This window comes from Chiloscyllium plagiosum, unplaced genomic scaffold (genome assembly GCF_037043375.1).
Source record: "Chiloscyllium plagiosum isolate Xiang-an unplaced genomic scaffold, Cpla_swu_hap1 HiC_scaffold_26, whole genome shotgun sequence".
Classification (NCBI taxonomy): domain Eukaryota; kingdom Metazoa; phylum Chordata; class Chondrichthyes; order Orectolobiformes; family Hemiscylliidae; genus Chiloscyllium; species Chiloscyllium plagiosum.
In genome coordinates, this window is record NW_028270164.1 from 18573390 (window position 1) to 18596938 (window position 23549).

General features: G+C 40.5%; 1 protein-coding gene across 1 annotated transcript in view; it reads right to left on the minus strand.

Annotated features, from left to right (window-relative positions):
• Positions 1-1172: 1172 nt before the first annotated feature.
• The window catches only part of LOC122563122 (lumican), a 409094-nt gene continuing 386717 nt past the window's right edge, over positions 1173-23549 (minus strand). The window contains 3 exon segments of the mRNA XM_087973534.1: positions 1173-5215; positions 22899-23007; positions 23009-23217. Coding sequence (XP_087829660.1) covers positions 5064-5215; positions 22899-23007; positions 23009-23217 — 470 coding nt within the window. The 3' untranslated portion in view covers positions 1173-5063.

Sequence of the window (23549 nt, forward strand, 5' to 3'; positions counted from 1 at the left end):
CACAGCACCAGGGACCCAGATTTGATTCCTGCCTTGGGTGACTGACTGTGTGGAGTTTGCATGCTCTGTGTCTGCGTGGGTTTGCTCTGGTTTCCTCCCACAATCCAAAGATGTGCAGGTCAGGTGAATTGGTCATGCTAAATTGCCCATAGTCAGTGGTGAATATGGGGAATGGGTCTGGTTGGGTTACTCTTCGGAGGGTCAGTGTGGACTTGTTGGGCTGAAGGGCCTGTTTCCACACTGTAGGGAATCTAATCTAATAAAGTTCCCCTCAATTATTCACAATGCACACCTGGTCACAGAATTAATTAACAATGACTTGCCAATTAGCAGGACAAGATAGCACAAACGGTTGAAATAATTTCTTCAGCAACAGAGCCATGTCAAACCCGTAAAAGAAAGGTGAATGTTATTTTTCTATTACAGTTATATAATTTCTGGCTGCCAATGGTCTGTCATTTCCAATCCATCTTCAGGAGCATCTGATGCATAAAATAGAGATGGCAATGGTGTAGTTGGAAATACCTCATCTGGAATTTTAGTGACGCTACAATAGGAAGAAAATGGTTTTGCATTCGGGTTTTGTTTTCAGGACTGGCTTCTGAATGCCACTGGATTTCTGAAATGAGGAAGTGTTTTGTTCCACCACAGCAACATTCTTCATTTCGATGCTAGCTAAGAGAATACTCATAGCAAATGAAATCGATTGGCTTCTTTCCCACTGTTGGCAGACGTTTGGCTTAAATCCTACTTTCTGTCACAATTATGACAGTATAGAGGGCAAAACACTGAGCAAACTCACCCCTAAGAATTTTTTTTTATTTAAAAAAAGGCTCAGGTTAATTTTGATGCAGCATACTTCAAAGGGTGTTCTGTGTTCTGATTTTCCAAAACACAGTGCCAATCATACCACTAAAAGTCTGTCTGCATGCAAACTCTGTGCCAAAGATGGATTTGAAAAACCTCTGTATTGTTAACTGCATTTTTCAAAGCCCAACCAAACAACTAAGGGAAATAAATTAATTGCGCTGCTGCCAGTCAATAGCAATCATTCAGTGTTATAATTAAACTTGGAAGAATTAGCTAATCAATGAAAAAGCCCCTAAAGAATCCTGCTGACTATAATCTGTTTTGAATAATTATCAAAGAACAAAAGACCTGATGAATAAAAATGCTATTTTTTATACATGTTCCAACTCATTGTACAGTTTACTTTCACAAACACTTGAATTAGAGTGATTGTTTTATTTGTTCACATAAACTCAAATTAGAAGCCCTGGTTACGGTATCTCAATACGGAACAGTTATTCATAAGACTTAACATTAAATGTTTTGCTTGTAGAATCCAAGCAACATATTCACTCAAGGGTTGAAGCATAGCAGCACAAATAATCTCTCTGGATATGTCAGTCACATTAGATGCATCACACTTTAGTGTTTCAATGTTGAAAGAAAATCATTAATTTTACCTTGTTTTTGATTCAACCTGAAACCAAAGTTTTACAAATTCCTTCCAAGTGGTATGACCTCCCTCATGAAACAACAATTAAAATCTCAAAATAAGATTTAGCAGAAGCCGGGAAATGAAAATAAATTTCAGAATATACTGGAATTACCCAACCCGTCTGACAACACATCGGGAGAAAGAAACAGTAAATATTTCAGGCCATGGCTTGTGGATTTCAACATTCAGTATTTCAATTACATTCTAACCTCAGGCTTTGTTTAGTTACAGAAATTACATTTACTGACTTTAAAGGGACAAACTTGTTTAACAATAAGAGAATTATATGTTGAGATTTACATGGATTAAAGCTTTTATCATCTCAAATTGTCATATCATTAGATATCAGCAACCTCAGGGTGATCCTTGGATTTTGATTGAATACAGAGGAGAGGGAAAGGATTCAAATCAACTAATTGCAAAAGGCTGTGAATTTTGGAAATCTGAAATAAAACGGGAAGTTTTAAAGAAATTCATTATGTCTGAAGGCAGAAATAGAATCAACATTTCAAGCCCAATTTGACTCTTTTATGGAATTCCAGTTCTGAAAAAGCATCAAATCAAATGTGAAAAGTGAATTCTGTTTCTCTCTCCACAGATACTGCAAGATCTCTTGAGTTTCTGATCTAACTCAGTTGATTTCAAAGTAATCAGGCAGAACCAGCATGAGTTTGTCAAAGGAAAATCTAACTTATTGGAGTGCTTTGAAGAAGTAACTTTTACCATAGATAAAGGGGAACCAGTGGATGTATTGTCTTTAGCTTTCCTGAAAGCATTTACTAAGATGCCACATCAAAAGTCATTGTGAAAAAGAAATGCTCATAGTGCAGCAGGGTAACACATTGGCATGGATAGAGGACTGGCTTGCCAACAGGAAGCAGAGAGGAGGAAATAGTGCGTCTTCTTCGGTTGGAGGCTATCACAATTGGTATACTACAGGAGTCAAGTTGAACCCTCAACCCTTTCCAGTTGATGTAAATGATTTGGATTATGGTAATGAAGTATATATAATAACTCAGAAGCCTGACTGGAAAGGAACACCATTTATGTTACGCAGCAAAACAGAGCCAGTACTCATGATGTACATCAGCTAGTCCCAGTCCAGGACAGACAGCTCTACAGACCTGTTCTTGCATCTGTTTTTTTCATTGTTTTTTTTAACTTACTGACCATCACCAGTAAAACACCTGTGAAGCCAGTCCAATAATTACAGGCAAAACCCATTATGGGCAATGCATGCCATCAAAAGTGAGGTGGGGGGCTGTACGGAGATTGAGAAGTGACTAAGTTAAAATGGACTTGGAGGGAGAAATAAAACGTGGTGCCCAACTCTTCTAAAGGTATCAAGAGCATTGGTGGGCACCACATGTTCATTTTCCAATGATACCCGGGCTTGAACATAACCATGGAAGAAGGGCAGAGAGTTGGTAGATGTGACCTGATCCACAACCTGCTGTTTGTACCTGCTTATAGCTAGCCTGGCCAGGCCCAGGAACTGACTCAAGAGGAGGTCCTACAATCTGCAGACACCCTTCTGTATTGAGTGCCCAAAGACCAGGAACGTAGGGCTGAAGTGCAACTAAAACGTATTAAAAGTTATTGAAATAACTAAAAAGGGATCATAAATTGCTTTGCGATGCAGAGAGATATGGTGTGCATGAATCACAGAAAGTTAGTATGCAGATGCAGCAAGTCATCAGGAAAGCAAATAGAGCATCATGTTTTATTATGATGGGAATTGAATGTAAAGGTAGGAGGTCATGCTTTACTTATACAGAGTTAAAAATCACACAACATCAGGTTATATTCCCACAGGTTTATTTGGGAGCACTAGCTTTCAGAACACTGCTCCTTCATCAGGTGGTTGTGGAGTATAAGTTCGTAAGAATAATTACAGGGTATTGATGAGACTGCATCTAGAGTACTGTGTACTGGACTGATCACTGTATTTACTGACAGAGGACAGATGTTAATGCATTGGAAGCAGTTCAGACAAAATTGACTAGATTAATATCTGGAATTAATGGATTGTCCTATGAGTAAAGGCTAGTCAGGCTAGGCCTATATTTGCTGGCATTCAGAAGTATCAGAGGGTGATTTAATTGAAACATATAAGATCCCAAGGAGATTTGAACAGGCCTCTTCTTGTTCCTTGTTCATATGATTGATAAATTCATCTATATTAACAATTTTATGCAGTTTGTGGTGACTTCGGAGCATTACATCAAAAGATGGTGGAAACATTAAATGGTAACTTCTAAAATGGAATTGGATACAGCAAGAGAGCTGAATAGCTGCACTTGAATAGCTCTTTGAAAGAGCTGGCACAGATGCAACCAGTTGAATGTGTTTCATTGATAGAATTCATACTCTTCCTTAATTTGTGTTTTGGTAAGGCAGTTCTTTAACTCTTTGACCACTTATGCTTCAGCTTGAGCTCTTTTACTTGGCTTTTTCTTTGTTTGTGATGGTTTGCTTTTGTCTTTCCCTCTCAGGGACTGGGTGTGAATGCTGACCCCTAGTCTACCTGAGCCGTAATCATATCAAATCCAAATGCTTGGTGCTAATCTAAATTATATGGTCACCAAATGAGTTAACAAGGCCCTGCAATTCTATTATTTGTGATAATGAACCATGAGCCAAAATAAACCTGCAAATGAAAGTAGCCTGATAATATGTAATTTATCCAGTGTGAGAGTATCCTACTCTCAAGAAAGAGCCATCTAGCCAATCTGGTCCAATCTAACATTTGGGGTTTGAATCATTTTATGACACAGTACTTGAGTATTACTGGTACAAGAAACATGCCATTGAAGATTTTCATCTAATCAGGACAGAATCACAAGAAAATCAGATTTCAAAAGGAATAATTATTTTTACTGCATGAGAAGAGACTACTGATTGATTTGCAAGTGGACACTTATTAGTAGAGGCACCGCAATGTGTTGAGTGATTTGCTACAGATTTATTGTTTATTTCAGTTCTCTCACTGTCAAAAACAGCTATGCCCCATAAGGGAAGAGGGAAAAATCCTTTGTTGGCATGCACCATAAAGTTGTTTCAAACTGACTAGCTGACAAAGTTCATGCACATTTCAAGCTACAAGTTTATTTTTGAAGAGCTAAAGGGGTTAGTGTTGTGAGATCCATCACCTGAAATCCACACAATTCTGCTAGAATCATGAAACCCAACTCAAAATTGCTAACAAATGCAGGGACTCTTAAGTAAGTACAGAAAATGCCACAATTATGCAGCTAGCCCTGAAAGAGATAAAGGTCATTTCTCATGGGAACTTCTGCTTTTATATTTGATCTAACCTTCATCCCTGTCGAGGAGCCATGGGAAGGAATGTGTTGCCTAAGTATGCTAACAGGTCATAGTTTTAATTGGGACTGCATCTGACATTCTTTTCATCATAACTAATGGGTCTTTGGGGATGCTAAGGATCTGGTCTTTTATACATTCAAAATATTAGGAATACAACAATAAGCAGGTCTTCTTCTATGTTACATATAGACAGTTACATTTGCTGCGAAGTTTGTGGTATTCTGAAATCAAGTTATACAATAATTTCAGTAATTTCTCTTAAACAATTCACACAGTCACTGGGAATTTGGCTGTAGGTTAACTTGTTTTCATCCAAACGGAGAATCCTCAATTGGGAATAATCCACTGGGTTTACCTTGTGACTGAAACTGCTTACATTGAGTTCTGTGTGAAAGAATACAAAATAAAGAATCATGAGTAAAATCTGGTTTAACAATCTTGTTTTCTACAAAAATCCGTAAGCACGGGAAGAGATTATTTTCATCACATTTTGCCTTAAACACAACTGTCAAGATTTTCTGAAGGAATGTTCCAGTGGCCTGATTTTCATACATGTTTCTGCCTCGGATAATGTCAAAGGAAATGCATTTCTGAGTGTTTGCTAATGTTTGACACTTTTTGATCACATTCTAAATGGAATTGTAAGGGTACATCACATAGTAATTATCAGAGCTCAGTGGCTTACTCTTTTTTTAATTGGGATTGATACATGATAGTTCATGCAGCGACAAAACCAAATCATGGGAGACTTAGTAGGCATCTTGTTTACTTCATTTCAAATTATCTTGTAGTTTGAACATGGTTATAAAAAGCAAATTAGTTATACCACGGAAGTGCAATAAAAACAAATCTCCGATATGTTGAGTATAAACCTTGCTATGTCAAGGTAGAATGTAGAACATTCATTCCTAATGACATCCACCTATAGTTGGTGTCTTTAAATTTTCCAACTTTTATGTTCATTGTAAATAAAGCTAATTTTTAACTCAACAATTGATACATGACTTATTCGCAAGACAAATATCATAACAAAACCTGCCCTGGTGTATCAAAGCATGAACATGTTTTTCTTTTTATTCACTCAAGAGTATGTGGGCATTACCATTGGAGCATCATTTATTACTTAGAATTAATTGCCCTGGAGAAGGGATTGATGAGCTACCTTCTTGAATAGCAGCATTCCTGTGGGGGTATAGGAAAACCAACAGTGCTATTAGGAAAGGAGTGTCAGGATTTTAACCCAGTGACACTGAGTTATAGTTCCGAGTCAGGATGGTGAATGTCTCAAAGGGGAGTTTGCAGTGTTACCATACTGGCCTTGTACTTCAAAGTGGTTATGATTGTGGGTTTAGAAGGTGCTGTCAAAGGAACCTTGGTTAGTTGCAACAGCGCACCTTGTAGAGTTAGACACTGCACTCTGATAATGAAAAGAGTAAATATTGATGCTAGTGGATCAGGTGCCACCCAAGTGGCTTCCTTGTCCAGAATGATGTCAAGCTTCTTGTATTTTGTTAGAACTGCACTCATCCAGGCAAGTGGGGAGTATTTCATCACATTCCTGACTTGTGTCTTATAGATAGTGGACAGGCCTTGGGGATTAGGAGGTGAGTTACTTGCCACAGAATCCCTAGCCTCTTGCCTGCTTTTGTGGCTGTAGGATGTATATGGTTGCCCAATTCAGTTTCTGTTCTATGATAACACTCGGGATGGTGATAATAGGGGATTCAATGCTGGTAATACTTTTAAACATGAAGGGGCAATGGGTAGATTCTCTTTTGTTGAAGATGGCCATTGATTGGCACTTGTGTAATGCAAATACTACTTGCCACTTATTCTCCAAAGCTACATGTTGCCTTGATGTGACCCGAAATGGATGTGGGCTGCTGGAGTATCTGAGGACTCAGGAATGCTGCTGAATATTGTACAATCATCAGCGAACATCCCCACTTCTGATCTTCTGCTAGAGAGAAGGTCATTAATTAAGCAGCTGAGGAGGATTGGGCCGAGGACACTCCCCTAAGGAATTCTTGTAGAGATGTCCTGGAACAGAGATGACTGACCTCCAACAACCACAACCATCCTCCTATGTGCCAGGTATGACTCCAACCAGTGGAGAGTCTTCCCCAACTTCCATTTTGCAAAGGTTACTTAACAGCACACACTGTCAAATGTTGCCTTGATGTCTAGAGCAGTCACACTTAACTTCAAGTCTGGAGTTTGGCCCTTCTGCCAATGTTTTGACTAAGGCTGTAATGAAGTCAGCAGCCAAATGGCCTTTGAGGATACCAAACTGAATAATGGTTAGCAGGTTATTCCTTTGCAATTACTGCTTGATTGTACTATTGTTTCTGCTTGCAGCGCTTTCCTATTGATTGAGAGTAGACCAATAGTGAGATAGACAGCTTTATTGGATTTGTCTTGCTTTTTGAACACAGAATATATCCGGAAAATTTTCAGCATTGCTTGGTAAATATTGGTGCTGTAACTGAACTGGAACAAGTAGCCTGGGGCACAGCTAATTGTACAGCACCAATCTTCAGTACTATTGCTGGAATGTTATCAGGAGACACAGTCTTTGCAGCAATTCTGCAGCCTGTGCAGGCATTAAAAAATATTAGAAAACATTGTTTTGTTGTATCCAGTGCTTTCAGCAGTTTCTTGATATCATGTGGAGTGAATTAAATTGACTGAAGACTGTACTCCGTGATGCTGTGGATCACAGAAGGAAGTGAAAATGTGTCATCTAGTCAGCACTTGTGGCTGAAGGTAGATGCATGTATTTCAGCTTTGTGCTTTGTACTATTGTGCTGGGCTCCTCCACCATTGAGGATGTGGATATTTATGGAGGCTCCCCCCTACCAACCCACACCTCTTATTAGTTATTTATTTGTCACCACCATTCGCAGCTGGATATTACAGGACTGCAGAGCATAGATCTGATCAGAATTGTTATGGAATCACTTAGCTTAGCACTGTCTACTTCATGCCTATCCAATTGCAATTAGCCATACATTATAGCTTCACCAGGTTGACACCTTATTTTTAGAGGAGCAGGAAAATCGATGTTTCAGGCAAAAGCCCTTCATCAGGAATGGTGTTGAAAAGCTACAAACTCAAACAAGCAGACAAAACGTGTCCAAAAGCCCTAGCCACTCTCCCCTACATCAAAGACATCTTGGAAATGACTGCCAGACTACTCAGACTCTTGGCATCATGGTAGCCCACAAAGCCACCAACACAGTAAAACAGCAGCTAATGAACTTAAAAGACCCCAAACAAACAATAAGCACAACTAATGTCATTTACAAAATACCTTGCAAGACCTGTAACAAACACTACATTGGACAAACAAACAGAAAACTAGCCACCAGGATACATGAACATCAACTAACCACAAAAAAGTATGGCCCACTCCCACTAGTATCATTATATACATATGAGGAAGGACACCACTTCGACTGGGATAACATATCCATCTGAGGAAAAGCCAAACTGAGACATGCCCAAGAATTCCAAGGAGCATGGCATTCCAACCAGAACTCTCTCAACAAAGATCGACTTGGACCCCATTTACCACCCCATGACAAAAAAGGAGAAAAGCCACCACAGTTAATGACATCACCAACCCAAGGAAACCTAAACACATAAATAGAAAGTGGGTCACTAACACCAATGCTTTACCGGAAGCTCACTGATAATGCTACATAGGATGGTGCTGAAACGTCTGAAAATGAACCTTCCAGCTCAGCTTATGTAAGGACAATGGGTAGAGTTTCAATTTGTAGTTAAAGTGCATTTTTGAGTGAAATTCATAGCACCTAGACAGTATGTCTTGGAGTGACTTTTCTCATGTCATCTTCTAATTTTCATCTCGTTAATTAGGCAAGCAGGGTTTTGGATAACTGTCTTTTGGGACTGAGCAGCTGAAGAGGTAGACATATCACCACTGCCAGAACTTCCAGCTTTCACACCCCAGGCACTATATTTCAAGCCTAGTAGCATTCCAACCAGATGTTACAAGCCAGGAACTAGCCCTCACACTGTAGTACTTGACCATTATGGTCTAGAGGAATGGCTTCCATTGCTACAGAATGATGTCTCAATGGCACTTCTACTGACCTACCCTTAATCCTCAGGCTCCTTGCACTTGAACTGACTGTGGTCAACTCCTTATGGATAATGGGGATTGGGGGAAATATTTAAACTAAGGAACCATCCACCTTCTCAGGATGAAATGCGACATTCCATGGCACTATTTAAAGGATGCAGAAATGTTTGCCTTTGTGCACTGACAGAGATCTATCCCTCACAGACACTTAAATCAAATAATCATGTAATCATACGATGGACAAAAATGATCTTCTTTGTGGGATTTCACTGTACATAGCCTGGCTGTTAGGTTTTCAACATAAAAGCACCTCAAAACTACTTCATTGACTCTGAATAGTTTTGAGATTTCCTAAGGTTGTGAAGGTGCTATATAAATGCAAGTTTTTTTTTCTCTTTGCTTGCCTATTAACAACAGTAAAGAGGAACTAGGAGAGAAGACTATAATGGAGAGAAATGAATGGTACTGATGCTAAGTGAGGGCTGTCTGAATTGATTTTTGTCTCTGAAGTAGCTCTAACCAACAGACCACATCCCAAAATGCAAACCAACAAATAAATTATGTCTATGAGTCAGTTTATTCAGGAAAGAAGAGCAAATACTGTGTTTAAAAATGAAATAGAATGGCTTTTTCCAAGGTTTCAGAGGGAAGAGATCTGACTCTTGGGACATTATTCTCAACAAGTGTGTCTTGTCTATGTGGACAGCAAAAGCAGTGGTCAATTTCCTTCAAAGTGTTTCATGATGTAAGTTGCATCAACATCATGAAAAGTCTAACAATCCTGGAGAGTCTGTATAATATTTGCTAAAGTCATTTCTAAGATTTGACGTGTAATATTTTAATGTGTTTATGTTGAATACATTTGTAGAGTTATATCCAAGTCTTTTGTGGAACATTTGCCATAAATGACTTGAAGAGTGAAATATATTTCCATCATTGTTTATGACTCCCATATCCATGTTGCTCTGGCAGTGGGCACTTTAGTGTGTTTGCTTAATATTTACACTATGATGTGATAAGTTATAATACAAACATCAAATAGAATTTGCTTAGTTTATTTGACTCTTAGAGGGGGAGATCATATCTCTAAGATAGTTACTACACAAAATAATAAGGAATTCAAAAGAAACTTCTTTACCATACTTGGTTAAAATGTAGAACTTGTTTTTACATGCAGTGAGGCAAATAGCATACATGCCGGTCAAACAAAATTAGGAAAGTTCATAAAAGAATAAAAGAATTTGCTGATGAGATGAAAAGTTGGAAGGGAGCTTGTGTACACTGCATACTAGTTGGGCTGAATGGTCTGTACCTATGCTTTAATTTCAACTAAACATCTTTTATATAACACTTTTTCATGATCTTATGCACAATAAGGACTTTGCTGTGGCTCAGTTGGTATACACTCACCTTTGAGTTACTGAGAATGGAATCTTATAGGGATCTGAACAATGTGGGCTACGGTGAGAAATGTAGCAGAAATAAATGAGAATTCCTGTGAAAGATACTTTGATGTGTTTACTTTTAACTAAGTTCTGACTATTGAAGTGAGATTCTTGCTAAGCAGCGACAACTTGGCAGCTTCCCATTCCACCATTATGCCCTGAACAAATTAGACACCCAAGAATTCTTGACATGGAAATCAGATTGGGTATTTGTTAAACTTTATCTTGCCACACCAACGTCTCAAGGCCTGCACTATGCATACCAGCCACAAGTACCCCACATTCGCAGACATTGGCATCCAACTTGTGCCAGCCTCTAAGATAGTCCATGACATATCTCCAATCCACTTACAACACTACTATGTTTTACCTCAGGGCACAATAGCTAATGTCATTGCAATGCTGCTGCAAGGACAGGCCCCCAGTTCAGCACATGTATCAAGCTACATCTCCAGGCCGTTAGTGCTCGCTGGCTTTGAATCTACCTGGAGGCTCACAGCATCCATGCCTTGCCTTTCCTTGCCTCTTTGCACCTTGGCCCTCAGTCAGAGATACCGGGCTCACAGTACAGATGTTCCCTTTAGTGAAAAGCCACAAACTAAGATGCTTGTCATCATTGTCAGCTTTCCTGAGACATGTCAAGGGAGATAGCCTTCAGTCAGGGATTCCCAGCACAATAAGTCAAGGGCAGCCTCCAGCGCCAGTTGAGAAGCTTGGGCACAGTTAGTCAACTGTTTGGGGTGGTCAAAGTCGGGATACTCTCCATGTAAGGGCAGAATGTTGGGCACCCATCTTGACTCTTTTTGCCTTGTACTGAGATTATTTTCCTCCTGGAATGACAGAGAGTAATAATATGGAAGATGAAAGTTGGTGGCACAGCTGCTATTTGAATTGCAGATGGGGCACATCCCAAACGAGTGAACAGGGTCAGGTCTCTGCTCATAAAGTGGTACGCCAATATCCCCCATCTGCCAGAGCAGACATCAGAAACCATGCCGGGCATCTCCAGACTAATAGAGCTTGTCTGGGCTACTATAAAATTTTCATGATGGCACTGATGCCAAGGATAACAGGTCCATTCTGGATTATGCCAGCAGTAATAAATTAATCTGGTTATGGTGAGGTGGTGCAGTCATGGAGTCATCCAGCCACAGAATCATGGTTTGTTTTGGCATGGAAAGAGGCCCTTCAGCCCATCATACCCATGCCCGCCATCAAACATCCTCACAGGGAGAGAGGAGCCTCATGTTTTAATCTCCGAGTAAGGAGGTTGAAGTGTTGCAAGAGCTGGTGAGTGAAAGTCTTGTTGCAAATACTGAGAGTGGCAGAGCTTAGTGGGAAGTGTGTGCAGACACAGATAGAATGAATGTGAGGTGGCAGAGCAAAGAGTGTGATACTTACCTTGGTGGAGTGCAGAAGGTTATTGACCTTCTTATGGTATTGCTGACTGGATTACGGATTACGGATATGGCACTGATCTGGTTAGGGACCTGGAATCAGACCTCCAGGGTCCAGTGGTGTGGCCTTCCCTGCCTGTCCTCTGGGAAAAGTCCTTTCTATCATACCCTCTACAAGGACTACCAGCTCCCTGTCAGAAAATCACGGTGCCATCCTCCCCTTCTCTGACATGTTCTATAAATGAAGAAGGGCTTATGCCCGAAACATCGATTCTCCTGTTCCTTGGATGCTGCCTGACCTGCTGCGCTTTTCAAGCAACACATTTTCAGCTCTGATCTCCAGCATCTGCAGTCCTCACTTTCTCCTCCCATGTTCTATAAATGTCCTTTATCAAGCACATCAGCTTTGGAATGCACAGCAGCCTTTTAAAGATGATGTAGACAGCTATCCGTGAGTGGTGAGTTGTTCTGGGCTTGGCATTTGATAAGTTGGGGCTGGAATCGGTCATGAGGGATGCCATGGGTTTGAGTAGGTACGTAATACAGTGTGTTTGGTGAGATAAAGCATCAGAACTCATTCAGCATTTCACCAAAATGGTTGCCAAAAACATGATGCAACTCAGCTTTAGCCAAAAAACATAAGAGCTAGCCTAATCATTTTATTGTTTGTGCCTACATCTCTGTACTATTTTTCCAAAAGAAGGCATGTTTAATTTTTTGATTTGCATTATTCCTCCTCCTTTGACTGTCAATTTTGGATATAAAAGCAAATTGAGAAAATAGCAAATGCCTTCATTACCTAAACTAGGTTTAAAGGATCTTTTCTTATAGTGACAGACCAGGCTCTCTGATCTGCTTACATTCAGTTTAACATCAGAGCCTTTTTTTTTGACATTTCTAACAGGAAAAGTAAAGACAGTAAAAACAAATTTAACTGTAACTTTCAAAAGGGAATTCAATAAATATTTAGTTAAAAATCACACAACACCAGGTTATACTCGAATAGATTTATTTGGAAGCACCAGCTATCAGAGCACTGCATCTTCATCCACCATCTGATGAAGGAGCAGCGCTCCTCAAGCTAGTGCTTCCAAATAAATCTGTTGGCCTATAGCCCGGTGTTGTGTGATTTTTAACTTTGTACACCCCCAGTCCAACACCAGCACCTCCAGGTCATGACGACAATAAATATTTGAAGGGAAGAAGATTGCAGGACTAAGGGACTGGGTAAGGAAGTAAAATGAATTAACCAGCTCCTTCAGACAAATAGTCTGCCTCTATTTTGTGGCTTCAGCCATTGGAAATGTATAATGAAAAAACGGCTGGTATAGTCCGCTTTGTCAGGAGACTATAGGCCACGGCAAGGCTCAGGCCCAATCTTGCTCCTCTTGGGTAAAGCCCCGTGCTGGATCCGCAGCAGTACAAACCGCACCCATTACATCAGAGACCTCCAGAACCAAAACAGCAGACTTGTGGAAAAACAGACGGTGAGTAATAGCTGCAGTTACTACTTAACTGAAACGATGTTGCCATCCGCAATTATGAAATTAGATGGAAAAGTTTGAGTAAAACTCTAGCAATTTTTTTTGTTCTGGCACTTGCTGATAATGGGCAAAATGTCTCGCTGATGATCCTAATTTGGAAGTCACTGCTCTTTGTATTCATCGCCAAATAGTAAAGCAATCCATTCTTGATTGGACTGAGTAAGAGAGAATCCGAGAATGAAATGGTTCACCTGATACATTAATCTATCTTTTTTTACCTCAGCCCAGCATTGCATAGAAACCTAGATATAGGAATTAAGAACAGGGCTAGACCTTCAAGCCTGATCTGCCTTTCTATATGATCACGTTTGATCATTCAACTCAATATCTTGTTCCTGCTTTTGCTCCATATTCTTTGATCACTTTAAGCCCTAAGCACTACATCTATGTGTCTCCTTTTTGCCTTTCCCTTCTGTCTCTGAGTCAAAAGGTCGTGAATTTGAATTCAACTCCTGAGAGTTGAGGGCTTAATTATTTATTGAGGTGCTGAGGAAGTGCGCCACTCTCAGAGGTACCATCTGTTGGTTGAGATGATAAACCAACTTGTTAGTCTCTCAACTAACGTAATGGAAACAGGTCTGGCTCTTTGTCTCATTGATCCTTCTGTGGATTAGAAAATAGGCTTTTTCTCATTGCAAAATGATGATACTCCAAAGTGATTAATTACCAGTGAAGCACTTTGAAGCATCCTGAGATAATGAAGCCACTATATAAATGCAAGTTCTTCCTCTTTCACATCTTGACTAATGTGCTTTACATCTCAGCATCCGTAAATTTCATTTCAGATTTCCAATAGTGTCACTTTTACCTCTACTGGAGCCAAGTTGGAAATGTTGTAGCTGCCTGAAGAGATTTGCTGTGTTGGTTTATGACCAATCTGTTTCAAATGGTTCTGGATATATATCCTAAGGGCTGCTGGTGCTGTTCAGTTCTCTGCACAAATATAATGCAGCAGTTGCAAAGGAATGGTTTCCGAATTCATGAATGATTAAATAAATCACCACTGGTGCGTGTTGAAGGATCATTCTAGACAGTGATTATAAAATCCATCACTAGCTGGTATAATCTGCCTGAATGTCCAGCCTGTCTGTGATCAGACAAAGAAACAGCCTGCAACAGAACAATAGAATGTCATCTGCATCACCCCACTGCCATGGACATCAGGACTACCTTCAATAGCAAATTAAGTGCAACATTATCAGATCTGATCTCACTTCTGATAATGTTTCAAATACAGTATATACTATCCCACGTAATTCTTTCTAGGAGTTTTGAACTTCATTGGCTGCTAAAGGACTTGGAATGCTTTGAGTTCATGCAAGATACTAAATGAGTGTTCTATTATTTGAGTAAATATTTGTGCAAGTCAAGTTGTGTGTGCTGTTGATGGAGTGCCTCCTCATACTAAGGGCTAAGTCTCAATATACTTTGAATGAACTAAATGTCTGTAAGTAATGTTAACCTGTTGCAATTCACCATATTGTGTTAGTCCATTTTTCTGGAGCCAAATCTGTTCAAATTTTCCAACTGAGCAAGTTGTAACTAATTTAACCTCTTGGCGCCATCCAGATGAATGTTAATATGCAATGATTTTGTGTTGTTTATAGTTACTGTTTCTGTGCCATTATGGTATATTTTTACAGTTTCTCATTTTCTGTTTTATTTTTACTTCATTGTGACAGATATATCAGCCATTTTACAGGATGCTATGTGTAAGTGATTCTAGCTTTGAAGCCTTTTTCATGATAGAAATACTAAGGCAAAGTCAAACACCACAGATACTGAAGTCAGAAATGAAAACTGGATGTGTCATAAAGCATCTGCAGGGAAAGAAATGGTTAATGTTTGAGGTCGATGACTTATGACCAAATTCCCTCCCACTGACTGGAGGATACGTTCGGGAGAAAAATAAGCAAAATTTCATGGACTTGTGCCCGTTGTCAACCCCTATCCACTCATAAATCAGACAGCGTGGTGTGGAAAATCTGGGCATCAGTCTCCTGATGGAAACTGGCTTGTTGCTGAGAACACAATTAAAGGTTTGGTACAAAGTCCAACACTGGAGTAAAGTTGGCAGCTATAGGATGTCTCAATATTGAATAGATTGTCTTCATTCAGTTCTTCCGGGAAAGCTTTTATTATGCATTGAACTACAAGCTACAATAGGCGACATTTATCCCAATTTATTCAGGACAATGTAGTATTGCAGCAGTTACGACAGACTGAGGGAGGCTCTGCTTTTTTTTAACTCATCAGTAGGTGTGCGGTACTGTGTTCAGTAAGTTTTGATTATCCACTTTCTGCAGCATAACATTACAATGTAATTGTAGAAAGGGGAGAATTTTATGAGCCCATGCATCATTATCATCCATTGTGAATATAATGGTGTCCCTAATACTTATAAGTCTCTCTCAGGCAGCCTAACATCACCTTAAGTATCAAAACTGGCTAAGGCATGCTTCATTTGGGATATTTATTTTAATCCTAGTTGAATGTAATTTAAGTTAGGATTCAAGATGCTAGATATAATTATTGAATGCTTACAGCACAGAAGGAGATCATTTGGTTCATTATTTCCACGCTCAGATGTCTGTAAGATCAGCTTGCCTCATCCCACTTGCCTCCCTTTGCCCCACAGCTTTCTCCTCAAACAACTATCCAGTTCTCTTTGTTCATGGTCTTGTGCCCATTGTCAACCTCTAACCACTCAGCTGAGTCTGCCTCTGTCTCATGCACAGTTAATGCTCTCTGCATCTTAACCATTTCTTACATGAACAAATTTTCCACGTGTCACTGTTACTTCTTCTGACAGTTTTCTTAAATTGGTGTCCTCAGTTCTTTTGGAAAGAGGAACAGGTCTCTTTCCCTATTTACTCTGTGCAAATCCTCCATCATTTTGAACACATCCACCAAATCACCACCATAGCCTCCAAGTCAAACAGCTCCTTAAAATAATTCTTGTGAATACTTTCCTTCCTATATTTAATATATTTTAACATATTTATTATTTGCCCAGTATTTATTTTCCTCTTGGAAGTATTTGGAGAATGAGGAACTTACGTGTTCTTTATAGAGAATATGCATTACTTAAGACTTATCATCACAGAATCTCCACAGTGTGAAAGCAGGCTATTCAGCCCACTGAGTCCATACTGACCCTCCAAACAGCATCCCACCCAGACCTACTCCTCTACCCTATCCCCACATTTCCCATGGCTAATTCTTCTAGACTGCACATCCCTGGACTCTATGGGCAATTTAGCATGGCCAATCCATCTGGCCTGCACATCTTTGGACTGTGGGAAGAAACCTACGCAGACACAAGGAGAATGTGCAAACTCCACACAGTCATCTCAGCCTAGAATCGAACCTAGGTCCCTGGCATTGTGATGCAGCAGTGTTAATCACTGAGCCAACGTGCCAAATTGTTTCTCTTTGATATCTTCCACATTAATGGAAGGGTCTATTTACCTGTAGAAATTGGTACTGGGGCCAAGAGCGCTTAGGTATGAAAAGGTAATCAATAATGTTTACAGCAAAGCCAACAGGCCATTCAATCCATGCCAGTTTTTATGCACCACATAAGCCTTCTCACACTGTCCTTCATTTTATGCCCATCCACTTATTCTACCATTCTTTTCTCCTTCTTGTTTTAATTTCCCCACAAATGCTCCTATAGTTTTCACCTCAAATACTTGTGGTGAAAGCAAGTTCCACTTTCTACCCATTCCCTGGACTAACAGGATTTTCCTGAATTCACTATTTAGCTGTTTAAGAGGGAGTCACAAATTAGATACTGAGATATGGAGGAGGGAGTTTGAAAGGGTGATTGTTAGTTAGTTTGAAAGATTAGGGAAATGGAAAATTTTCAAAAGTCAAGAGTAGAATCAGAAAGGTGAGGGAATATGGGGAGAATTCCTGATACCAAGATCATGGTAAGAAATATTTAGCTACCTTGATCACAGCAAGAGGTTCATACACTCCAGGATGGTATGCATGGTGACAGAATTGAGACAAGATTGTGTAAGAGTTGAAATGAATCAAATAAGTACAGCTGTACATAGGACTTTGAGCTAAACAGAATGGAGGAGGATTCTGGATAATCATCTACCTTCTTGATTTGCAATCAAAGTAGATAACTTCACATTTATTCACTGTATACTTCATCTGCCATGCATCTACCCATCCATTTCTCTATCTTCCTCACAGTTTACCCTCCCACCTAACTTTTCAATCTTGGAGATGTTACATTAAGTTCACTCATCGAGTCTATGATTCTATCTAAGTCATTAATATAAATTATGGGGAGACAATGCCTAGTGGTATTATCGCTAGACTATTAATCCAGAAACTCAGCTAATGTTCTGGGGACCTGGGTTTGAATCCCACAATGGCAGATGGTGGAATTTGAATTCAACAAAAAAAAAATCTGGAATTAAAAGTCTACTGATGGTCATGAAACCATTGCTGATTGTTGGAAAAATCCATCCAGTTCCCAAATGTCTTTCAGGGAAAGAAATCTGCCATCCTCACTTGGTCTGGCCTACAAGCAGCTTCACAGCAATTCTCAATTGCCTTCTGACTTTGCCCAACAACCATTCAGTTGTACCAATCTCTACAAAGTCTCAAAGAAATGAAACTGAATGGATCACCTGGCATCAACCTAGGCACCAGAAAGACAACAGCCAACACCAATATATCGACCCTGCAAAATCCTCCTTACTAACATCAGGGGGCTTCTGCTGTCTCACAGACTAGTCAAGCAACAGTCTGACATAGTCATACTCACAGAACCATTCCTTACAGACAATGTCACAGGTACAACCATCACTATCCCATATATAATCTGTCCCACTGGCAGGACAGACCCAGCAAAGGTGGCAGCACACTGGTATACAGTTGGGATGGAGTTGTCCTGGGAGGCATCAATGTTGATCCTGGACCCTATGAAGTCTCATGCCTTCGGGTTAAAAATGGGCAAGGAAATCTCCTGCTGGTAGATATGTACCATCTTCCCTCAGCTGATGAATCGGTACTCCTCCATGTTGAACAACACTTAGAGGAAGCACTGATGATGGCAAGGGCATAAAATGTACTGTGGGTGAGGTATTTCAATGTTCACCACCAAAAGTGGCTCAGCAGCTGTATCACTGATCGAGCTGGTCAGGTCCTAAAGGACATAGCTGTTAGACTGGGTCTGCATCAAGTGGTAAAGAACCAAAAGAGGGAAAAACATACTTATCCTCATCCTTACCAATCTGTCAGCTGCAGATGCATCTGCCCATGACAGTATTGGTAAGAGTGACCACTGCACATTCCTTGTAGAGAGGAAATTCCACCTTCACATTGAAAACAACCTCTATTGTGTTTTGTGGCACTATCACCGTGCTAAATGGGACAGCCTTCAAATAGATCCAGCAACTCAAGACTGGGCCTCAATAAGGCATTGTGGACATTCAACATCAGCAGAATTGTACTCCAGCACAATGCATAACATCATGTCCCAGCATATCCCCCACCCAACCATTACCATCAAGCCAGGGGATCAACCCTGGATCAGTGGACAGTTCAGGATGGCAGGCCAGGAAGAGCACCAGGAATACCTGAAAATGAGGTGTCAAACAGTGAAGCCACAAAACAAGATAACTTACATAGCAAACAGGATAAGTGGCAAGATAGACAGAGAAGTGATCCCACAACCAATGGATCAGATCTAAACTGTGTAGTCCTGCCACCTCCAGTCATAAATGATGGTGGACAGCTAAACAACTCAACGGAGGAAGACCTGCAAATATCCCTATCCCCAATGTTGGAAGAGCCCAACACATCAGAGCAAAAAGTAAGGCTGAAGCTATTGCAGCAATCTTCAGCCAAAGGTACCGAGTGGATGATCCATCTCAGCCTCCTCCAGTGGTTCCCAGCATTACAGATACCTGTCTTCAGCCAATTTGATTCACTCTACGTGACATCAAGAAATGCTTAGAGACACTGGATACAGCAAAGGCTATGGGGTTTGATAACATTGCAGCAATAACACTGAAGGCTTGTGCTCAAGGGCTTGCTGCTTCCCTAGCCAAGCTTTTCCCATACAGTCACAACATGGGTAATCAACAGACAATGTGCGAAATTGCCCAGATACATAAAAAGCAGGACATATCCAACCCAGCCAATTACTGCTCCATTAGTCTATTCTCAATCGTCAGTAAAGTGATGGAAGGTGTGATCAATAGTGTTATAAAGCAGCACCTGCTCAGCCATAACCTGCTCAGTGATGCCCAGTTTGGGTTCTGCCAGGGCCAGTCAGCTCCTGACCTAGTTACAGCCTTGGTTCAAACATGGACAAAAGAGCTGAATTCCGGAGGTGGGGTGAGAGTATCAGCCCTTGACATCATTGCGGCATCTGACCAAGCGAGCATCAATGTGCTCAATTGAAACTGGAATCAATGGGTAGATGGTATCAAACTCTCCAGTGGTTGGAGTCATACCTGGCACATAGGAAGATGGTTGTGGTTTTCTGAAGATCAGTCATTCCAGCTCCAAGATATCTCTGCTAGAGTTCCACAGAGTAGTGTCCTAGGCCCAACCATCTTCAGCTCTTTCATCAATGACTTTTCCTCCATCAATAAGATCAGAAATGCGTTGCTATAAAAACTTTTATAATAGATTCTAGCATTTTCCCTACTACCTAATGTCAGCTATAATTTCCTGTTTTCTCTCTATCACCTTTTCCTAAACAGTACAGGTACATTAGCTACCCTCCAATCATAGGACTTATTCCAGAGTCCGTAGAATCTTGAAAGGTGAGCATTTTCGCTTGGGCCACTTCGTTAGGTAGTCTGGGCCCTAGGGGTTTATTGACCTTTAAACCCCTATACCATTTCCCTATTTAGATTAAATCTAACTATTAGATTACTTATAGCATGGAAACAGGCCCTTCGGCCCAATAGGTCCACACCGACCCGCCAAAGCGCAACCCACCCAGACCCATTCCCCTATATTTACCCCTGCACCTAACACTACTGGCAATTTAGCATGGCCAATTCACCTAACCTGCACATTTTTCTTTTGGACTGTGGGAGGAAACCGGAGCACCCGGAGGAAACCCATGCAGACATGGGGAGAATGTGCAAACTCCACACAACATGAGGCGGGAATTGAACCCGGATCTCTGGCGCTGTGAGGCAGCAGTGCTAACCACTGTGTCACCGTGCCGCCCTCTTAATCCTGATTTCCTTCAGTTCCTCCCTTTCATTAGACCCAGTATTCCCCAATATCTTTGGGGGAATTGTGAAGACAGAAGCAAAATATGTATTTAATTGGTCTGCCAACTCTTCATTCCCCTTTATAACTTGCCCAGTTTCTGATTGCAAGTGACCTACATGTGTCTTCGCTCACCTTTTTCTCCTCACATACCTGGAGAAACTTGCAATCAGTTTGTATGATTCCTGCAAGCATACTCTCATGTTCTATTTTCCACTTCTTAATCAGTCTCTTTGTCCTCCTTTACTGAATTCTAAACTGCTCCAATACTGAGGCCTGCAGCTTTTTAAGCCAATTTGCATGTCTCTTCATTGGATCTGGAAGTATCCTTCATTTTGTTTGTTAGCCATGGATCAGACCACCTTGCCTGTTTACTTTTATGCGAGACAGAAATGAATAATTGTTACAGCTCCTCCACGCACTCGTTAAATGTTTGCCATTGCATATCCATTACCGTCCTTTGAAGTAAGGTTCCCCAATTTATCATAGCCAGCTACCTTTGTAGATTGTTTCATTTCGAATCAGGACTCAGAATCAACTGTGTCACTCTCCACCTGAATGAAGAGTTTAATTATATTATGATCACTTTTCCTTAAAGAGCTCTTACACAGCTCGATTGCCAATTATTCCTTTCTCATTACACAATACCTAGTCTAGGACAGCCTGTTCTTGAATTGCTTCCTCAATGTACTGATCCAGAAAACCATCTCAGACACACTCCTGGAATACTTCCTCTACGGGCGCTATTACTGATTTGATTTGCTTGAACTATATGCAGATGAAAGTCACCTCCAATTACAACAATACCTTTGTTGATTGCATCATTAATTTGCTATTCAGTACCTTCCCCAACATTACCAGTACAGTTTAGTGGTCAATATATAACCTTCACTATCATTGTCAGTCCCTTGGTGCTTTTAAGCTCTACCCATAAGAATTTCACTTTGCTGGAGATATTTTTCCTTTCTCACGATTGTGTTAATTCTATCCTTCCTCCTTTTTCTCTTTGTCTGACCTTCCTAAAAAAAAACTGAGAACCCCTGGCTATTTAGTTCCCATACCTGGCCACCCTGTAGTCAGGTCTTCATAATCCAGTCTTCTCAATCCACCCTCCTGTATGATCCCTTTCTGAGACTTGCTTTACCATATCATGGATGCATAATCATGGTCAATCCACTGGATTGGTATCAGCGGCTGCCCTTGACTGACTGCACTGGGACCTTTTGACAAACAAGTGCCTCCATAAATTTCAGGGAGGACTGATTCCCCAAGACTTTGAAACATGACAGCTTGTTTGCTGTGTGTTGCTTGCTCAATAAGTTGCTGGTACATAGTGCAGGTATAAGATTGACGTAGCACACTGCCGTAAAGATATGTTCGTCCTTGACTGAGGGCTGCTGACCAGTAACGTGTCATGTTGGTAGTGATGGATACCAACGAATTGGACTACTATTGAGCACACAGTGTGATATTGAGGCATAGTATCTGCTAATGGGGCAATCACACAGAAAACCTGCAAGGCCTCATGGAGGGAAGAGACAAAAAGTGTGGTGCTGGAAAAGCACAGCCGGTCAAGCAGCATTCAAGGAGCAGGAGAATTGGCGTTTTGAGCACAAGCTCTTCATCAGAAATGTGGCATTAGGAATCAACTGTCCTGCTCCTCGAATGCTGCCTAACCGGCTGTGCTTTTCAAGCACCACACTTTTCGACTTTGATCTCCAGCATCTGCAGTCCTCAGTTTCTCCCCATGGAGGGAAATCCTCTATGAACCTCGGAGAAAATGACACTTAGTTGATTTCTGGTCGGATTTACCCCATTAAAGCTTACAAGATTCTTAGGAGGCTTGAAAGGGTAGAAACTGAGGGCCTTTTCCCCATCTGGGATAGTCTAGGCTGAGATAGCACAATCACAGGTTAAGGGGTTGCCCATAATGACAGAAATTAGGAGAAACATTATTCTCTCATAGCATAATGAGTTTGTTCACCATTTTACCAAAGGGGGCTGGAGAGGTTGGATTATTAACGATATTCAAGACTGAGATTGACAGGTTTTTGTCAGGGAATCGAGGTTAATTGGGAAAAGGCAGCAAAGTGGAGTTGAAGATGATCAGATCTACTGTAATTTCTTTGAATAGCGGAGCTAACTCAATGGCCTGAGCGGAATACATTTGCTTCTACATCTTACAATCTTCTGGGAATTTTTACATTTAATATGCTGGGGATATTCAACAGACATTTTGCTGACCACCTACTAAAATAAAGTGATGCTGGTGTCAGTGAATCAAAGGATTTGTAACGTGTGAAAAATTCTTACCTCTGATCTGATTGGCTTCCATATAGAGATACTGAAGATTTTCATGGACTTGTGGAATGGAGGTGAAGTTGTTATGAGACAAGCCTAGTTCAATCAGCCTGGAGATGTTTGAAACTATTTGGAGCCAGACCATCGTTGGTGAGCTTGTTATGGCTCAAATGCAGATAAAGGAGTTGATGAAACTGTGTCAAACAATCTTCCATAAGAGTTTTGACAAGATTGTTGGTGCAGTAAAATCATTGGATTGTATTTGGAAGATTCTTGGGAAACACAGACAACTGATTATAACTCAAATCTAGATGAATAACAGACCTCAATCCTGTCATGGTAGAAAAAAATATATTACTCATAGTTAAACATGTTACATCATTTATTTTGTTTTAGTCATTGGATAGGTTTGAAAACAAAGTGGAATCCAAACAGAAGGCAATACACATAATGACTAAAAATACAGGTAAAAATTTCTGGTGAAAATCACTTAAATTGTCATTGGGCAGGTTATTTTTTAGATGCTGTTGGGGTCAGGAGAAAGATGGGGAGATATGGAATTTGAGTGGGTAACCAAATGAGGCAGTTAAAGGACTGAAAGAACCCCATTAATGGATGTCAACTGGATCTTACATTCAGCCTCTTGAAATCATCCCATTTACT